Here is a 6,909-nt window from a genome sequence, read left to right as displayed (position 1 = left end):
AAACAAGACCGTGGGCCTCTGTACTCACTGCTGGCCACATGAGACAAAAATGTCTGTCTTAAATCAAACTCTGTGGATCAACTCACATATCTGAAAACTCTACAAAGATGGCAGGGTCACCTGGAAGGCAGTGAAACGCGATGGCTGCATCATGCTGTGGGAATGTTTTTTTCTTCACCAGGAACAGAAAAGCTATTCAGAGTTAGTGGGAAGATCGATTAAGCTTAATGCAAGATAATCATGGGAACTTTGAGATTAGGAAAAAGTTTGCCTTCCAGCAGCAAAACAACCCAAAACATGCAACCAGAGCTACAATAAAATGTTTACATCGAAGCATTTTATGAGAAAAAAGTCTACTCAAACCCAGACGTCAATCCAATTAAGAATCTGTGGCAGGACTTGAATGTTATGACAGACGTTCCTGAAGCACAATGACTAAGTAAAATCACTCTTTACAGAGGTGCAAATCTGGTTGAGTCATAACCCTGTAAATGTATTAAAGGTGGTTCTACTGGGTATCTGAGTACCAATGCACAGCACACCTGTAAAGTTTTTTATTTGTAAAAAAAAAACAACATAAAAACTATAGTTTTCTATGCATGTCCCATATATGCAACTCTTTGTGTTGGTCTGTCACACAAAATCCTAATAAAAATACACTGATGTTCTTCATTCTACTGTGACAAATTGTGAAAAGGCGCAGGGCGTATGAATGATTTTGCATCTCACTATATTGTCTTTCATCCATTCACTGAAATCCATATAAATCTTAGCAGGAAGTTGTTTAAAATTTGTCATCTATAAAACAAAAGGCCTTGCATCCTATGCATATACTGCAGTGAGCCCTCTCCATTTGTGTTCCTCACTCGGTTCCCCTAAAGTTTTTGGGTCTCGTCTTCATCTCCACCCTCTTGAAGGAGTACCGCTCCCCAGTCCTTCCATCTGTCAGGATGTACCATGTCCCCCAGTAGATCCCGTTGGTCAAACCCGTGTAACGGCCACGGTAATATCGCCCGTTCAGGTTGGCTGCCAGGCAGGCGTCGAACCACCAGCCTGCGCCATAGTACTGACCACAGCTTCCAGAGGCGTAGCGATCGTTGTCTCTGTCAGCAGTGCTGAACGGTCTGCCGTCGTGGTTGTAGCGCTTGCTGTAGCTCAGAGAGTTGCCAGCATCACCAGAGTACTCGTGGGCTGTCAGACGATACCTGGAAGAGAAGATGTGGTAACTGTGTGGCAAACTTTTAGTAAAATATTGTTTAAAGGTTTGTCCAATCTGACTGTGCTTGTGATATTTTGCAAATATAGGTGAAAACATTTTAGTTTCTAAATGTGTAAAACTGGTGTGGATATTCTCCAAAAGAAACAAATAATTCAGTGCATTTTTCTAAATAAATAAAAAAGCATTTCTGTTGCACAAAATGCAATGACATATAACATAGTGTAAACAGGCTTTGCAACACTTTTTATATAGTTGCTCCATCAGCTGCTGTCCCAGGCTGGATGATGTTTGGGCACTAATAACTCTTAACATTTGGAGTTGCTCAAGAATTGGCCCAAAGGTTAAAAGCTTACATACAGGAAATCTAACAGAACAACATGCTGATCCATTTAATCCAAGCAGCCAATATTTTTCCACACAGCTTTAGTCTCATCTTGTTTATAGTTGCATTAGTGATTAAAAGGAAACAGATTTAGCTTTTGGTCAACTGAAATAAAAATCTGCTACTCCTGATACAGCCATAGGTAATTCAGAGCATCTAGTGTCTCTCTGTGCACCTTTCTGTTTCCGAGGCCACCTTGAAGTTGCTGTAGGTTGCCTGGCGCTTCTGTTGGTACCAGTCCTCCAGCTCAATGCGAAGCTGGTGCAGGCCGGTGGAGGTGAGGGCGTGCAGTGCTGCGTTCCCCAGCCAGTGCTCTCCCTGTAGACTACCAAAGCCTTCCCGATATTCCTGCCAAGTCCTGTTAAAGTCCACTGAGCCGTCCTGCCGATTCTGGATCACTGTCCACCCTCCGCCCGCTGTCTCCATGTCACATTTAGCCTGGGCCAAAGCAAAGACTGACATGATTTAAGGCTTTTCCACAGATAGCGCTCAGCTTTTTGAAGATTACTTTTGATGATCTTTGTACATTACAATACCTCTAATGCTGGTCCATGTAGATCAGGTTGGATGGTATAGATGCCAGTCTCTTTGATCCCAAGACTGTAAATCTCTGCACAATCCTGTGGATGTAACCTCTCCATGGGAGCAGCTGAAGCCACACAGGGGGCACATTTCTATTGAGCTTATTAGTCCACCATTCTCAGGAGATGCACACAAATGTTTCCCTCACCTGTAGGTGAATACTGTGTGATGCTCTTTAGGAAAAGCAGCAAGTCTTTTTCACCCTCTTTGCTTCCCAACGCAGCACTCTCTAACAACCCAGAGCAGCACCATCAGTTTATCAACATGACTGCTAAGTTTCATATGCAGTACAACAAACATATTTTAACCAACATGCACCAGACAAGGACACACAGTACTTGTCTGTGTGTCCTACTTTTTACTCATGTTAAAGTAGGACCTCTTGTTTGTACGCAAGCATTGTTATTCTTATATTAATTTCTATCTGCTGAGCCTGAGCGTATGTATTGTCTCCTAAAATATCCCGGTTGTCACATGTACACAAACTACCTACAGTAAGTAGTTTCAATTGTTTTAACTTGGAAATATATTTTACATGGAAGTGTTTGCTATTTTCTAACAATATTCAAATATTCAAAGATTGAATTTTTTTTTTATTCAATCTTTAAAATATCAGAATTTGCACATCATTTTATATTTTTTCTGCCTGACATATTTAAACAGAGTATAAAATATGGGGTATTATGGTCAAATTACTTAGTACTCAAGTAACCAGGTTATAAAATCCTGTTTTACTCTTACTCGAGTCATTTCTTGGACAGTTATTTTTTAAATTCTACTCGTGCAAAAATATGTTAAAATAGAACATGTTTTGCCTCCTTGCATCATTAAATTCCTATCCACTCACCTTCGACATTATGCAGACAATTGTTTTCTATCAGAGGAGGAGTGACTGCGCTGGCATAATTTCCTGTGTGTGTGTTTCTTGGGGGTTATAAACACGTGTGACCCACCCAGTCGCTTGGCCATCTCTCCAAGTGCTTGGCTGTGGCAGTGGAGGTCACACTCTGTCAGCACAGCTGCCATCAGAGCCAGGATGGCCCCCAGAGAGCTGCTCTCCTGGTCCCTGTAACTCTGGGGGCCTCCTGATTCCTGGAGAGAGCTCATGCAGCTCTGCAGCTGAACCAGGCGCTCTTTAACACCTCCACTCTGCAAGACAGTACTTATAGGTTAATGGAAAATATGGTTGCAGAGTAAGGGAAGCCTTACTTAGCATGCCATAGGGTGACAAATGTGGACAGAAATGTTTGAAATCTGTGAAATTATGAAGGCACATTTTCAGATTAGTCATCAAAAGGGAGCATTATAACTGAACCATAAGATTTATATCTTGTTATAGAAAAAATATTGTAATTTCTGACAGAATTCCAGGACTTATCTAAACTGTTTACACACTTTTGAACGTTTTCCATTTTATCACCTTAAAAACGGAAGTCTTCAATCAATTTTATTGGTATTTTCTGTGATAGACTAACAAAATATGCATAAAAATCCAATGGTAAAATGCATAGTCGAAAAGTGAGAAGAATTGATACATTGCTTTCCAATTGATTTGCAAATAAGTGTCTGAAAAAAAAGGGCTACACAGTGGCGCAGTTGGTAGCACTGTTGCCTTGCCGCAAGAAGGTCCTGGGTTCTATTCACTGCCCAGGGTTTTTCGGCAAGGAGTTTGCATGTTCTCCCTGTGCATGCATGGGTTCTCTCTGGGTACTCCTGGGCTACCTCCCACAGTCCAAAAACATGACTGTTAAATCTTCAAGGTAAATTGGTCGCTCTAAATTCTCCCTAGGTGAGTGTGTGTGTGCATGGTTGTGTGTCCTGTCTGTCTCTGTGTCGCCCTGCGACAGACTGGCGACCTGTCCAGGGTGAACCCGCCTCTCGCCCGGAAAGTTCGAGATCGGTACCAGCACCTCCCAACCCCACTAGGAACAAGGGTGTAAGAAAATGGATGGATGTCTGCAAAATTTTATTCAGCCCCCGTTAGTTTGATACTACTAAATAAAATCCAGTGCAAACAATTTCCTTCAGAAGTCAACAAATTAGTGAACAGTGTCCTCCTGTGAGTAATTTAGTTTATTCATTTCATTAGATGAAACTAAAATTAACATTCTCATGATTAAACAGGGTGGTGACACTATCATGCTGTGGTCATGTTCACATGAAGCTTTTATTTGTGGTCACTAAACAACTTTTTTTTTTACCATTTATTCCAGACCTTGAAAAGTAAGAAATATAATTCAGGGGGGGAAATGATGTGTGCATATAGTCCCTGAGTCAGAAAGACATTACATATTAAATATTAATCCCCAAACTCTTGGCTCGGTTTTCTGTCTCTCCTGCTTATGTCACTCATTGTGATCAGGTCCCCAGCACCTGTTGCAGCATGAGTTCACCATATGACGAGACATTTTTAAAACTCTCCTAATTTTATCCCCTCTTTGATCGCCGACAGTTATTTCTCTGTAGCTGTTTGGCGGCGGTGCCGAGTTTAGCATCTCCAGCCTGTTCTCTGATCGTACGCCGCCGACTCTCACTGGTACATGTAAAAGTACAGTCAGGGATCTCATGTCTGTCCAATCTTTACACATTAGCAAGATGGAGTCATTTCATATTCATAGGATTAGTGAAACAAATTACTTTTTCTTACTCCTGTCTTACTTACTTTCAATCTAGTCTGAGGGAAATCCAGTCTTTGCTCTTCCCCTTCAGGATTGTCTGAAGCAACAGGAACAGAAGCACCCAATCTGCATGCACTTGTCCCAGCTTGACCCTCACTGGCCTTGGTAGTCACTGCTGCTCCTGGCCCTGGAGAAGCAGGCGTAGCCACTAAAGTGTCCCTGCAAGGTGGATGTAAGCAGGCGGGAGACGCATCTGAGGACAGCAGTGCTCCCACATACAGAGACAGCAGGGTGAGCATGATGAGAGAGATGAAAGAAACAATGAGAATAAATATTTGGTTCAGATGCTGCAGGGTTTTCCTGTCATCAATTCCCTGGAAAATATTTTTTCTCTTTCTATGTCCAAGATGTGCCTCTGCAGGCAAGAGGTTTTAGCATTTTTATCCGTTTTGTTTAGATCTTCGTAACGCTGGCCCTTTTCATCCAGTTATCCTCCCTGCCTTTCTTCCTCAGTTCATGTCACTCCTCGTCCTCCTCTTAGTCCTGCCCGGTCTGTGTTTGTGAGGCTACTTTGGCTCGGATTCCTAGATAAATGCAGCACACTTTGGTGTCTGACACGGACCAATGCACCCACCCCCAACACACACACACACACACATACCAATACACACACACACACCCCTTCTTCATCTCCCCAACTTACACTCCCACTTTGCCACACGCCGCAATGCATGTTTACACATATATTTGCGCCAATTTGTCTTAAACTATTAATCATCATGACAGTGAACATATTTTCCACATGTTTCATGTAGCATGTGTGAGCTAACATCTCCTAGTTTTCACCCTGGCCATCATGGAGTTGCTTTAGCAACTCAGCTGCTTCCGTCCTGTGAACAACTTCCTAAGTCTCGTAGCCTTTGTGCCGCAGCGTTTGTGTTTGCAAACTGAATTCCAAAGAAGCCATAAAAACCCAACATTGAATAGGTAAAGAAGACAGGAATCCTTCTCCAAACAGCAGAGTTATCCCATCTGCAGAGACACACTCCCAATAATAAGGAAGATAAACATGTGGCGGTGCATTCAGTCGTGAATAATGAACACTGACAGGACGCAACCTTATGGATCACTGAACACTAAAACTGAATCACAATGTTAAAATGGTAAATAATGAAAGCTAATTATCCAGGTTTAATATGATATTTGTTACAAAGTAAAAGAAAACTTTGGGTTTTAAACACTCTGAATTGGCATGTGGGAGTGTGACAAGTTCCAGATTATGGCACAGTTGTTAGTGTTGTTGGGCTGCAGCTAGAAGGTCCTGGGTTTAAATCGCAACCCAAACTCTTTAAGGAGTTTGCATGTTCTCCCAGTGCATGAGAAGGTTTTTGTCAGGTACGCCGGCTTCCTCTCAAAGTCCCAAAACGTAACTGTTAGGTTAGTTTGTGAATGGTGACTGTGTTTGTCCTCTGCATCTCTTTGATGGACTGGGGATCTGTCCATGTTGGATGTGTATTTGAATTCACTTCCCTTAACTTTAAATTCACTGCAGTAGTCAATCACTCTCAGAAGTCACCTGGTTAGGAAACAGAGTCCAGCTGTGTGCCACGTAATCTTGTCATAAGACAGAAAACCTAATCCTAGCAAGGTTTTTGGGCATCTTACAACTATATTTACTATATTTATTTTATTTTCTCTTCTTTTATCCATCACACAATTTATATAGAGCTTTGCACTCCCCTTAACTCTATGTAAGTACTCTACTCACATTTATAAAATTTAATTTAAAAAGTCCAAACTTGTTCACATCTCATCTTCTATGAAAATATTCATCACATTTTTTAAATACTATTTTTTCTGTTGAGAAAAGTGAGATGACTGCAATAATTTGAGAAACACCGAGAGAACCACAATGTGTCACAAAAGTACTTATGCCCCATAACATTTTTCATAATTTGTCAACAACCAAAAAGGAAAGGACACATGGTGTGCAAAGGTTTTTACAACTAAAATCTGAAGAATATGGTGCTCATGAATATTCATACCCTATGTCAATAGTTTGTAGAACCACACTTCGAAGCAATAACAACTGAAACTCAGTCAGATTT

The 6,909-nt window shown here is 41.4% G+C and overlaps 1 protein-coding gene across 1 annotated transcript; it reads right to left on the bottom strand.

Moving 5' to 3' along the window:
• Nucleotides 1-376: 376 nt before the first annotated feature.
• LOC116709804 (fibroleukin) lies at nucleotides 377-5,386 on the bottom strand. Its single transcript, XM_032548458.1, has 6 exons — nucleotides 4,846-5,386; nucleotides 3,137-3,332; nucleotides 2,332-2,412; nucleotides 2,138-2,250; nucleotides 1,777-2,039; nucleotides 377-1,205 (listed from the first exon to the last, which is right to left on the bottom strand). The coding sequence occupies exons 1-6, from the start codon at nucleotides 5,098-5,100 to the stop codon at nucleotides 863-865; spliced, it is 1,251 nt and encodes a 416-aa protein (XP_032404349.1). The 5' UTR covers nucleotides 5,101-5,386; the 3' UTR covers nucleotides 377-862.
• Nucleotides 5,387-6,909: the final 1,523 nt, after the last annotated feature.

Source organism: Xiphophorus hellerii, chromosome 20 (assembly GCF_003331165.1).
Source record: "Xiphophorus hellerii strain 12219 chromosome 20, Xiphophorus_hellerii-4.1, whole genome shotgun sequence".
In the NCBI taxonomy this organism is placed as follows: domain Eukaryota; kingdom Metazoa; phylum Chordata; class Actinopteri; order Cyprinodontiformes; family Poeciliidae; genus Xiphophorus; species Xiphophorus hellerii.
The sequence above is the reverse complement of the archived record's forward strand: the minus strand, read 5'-3'. Positions and strand labels throughout refer to the sequence as shown.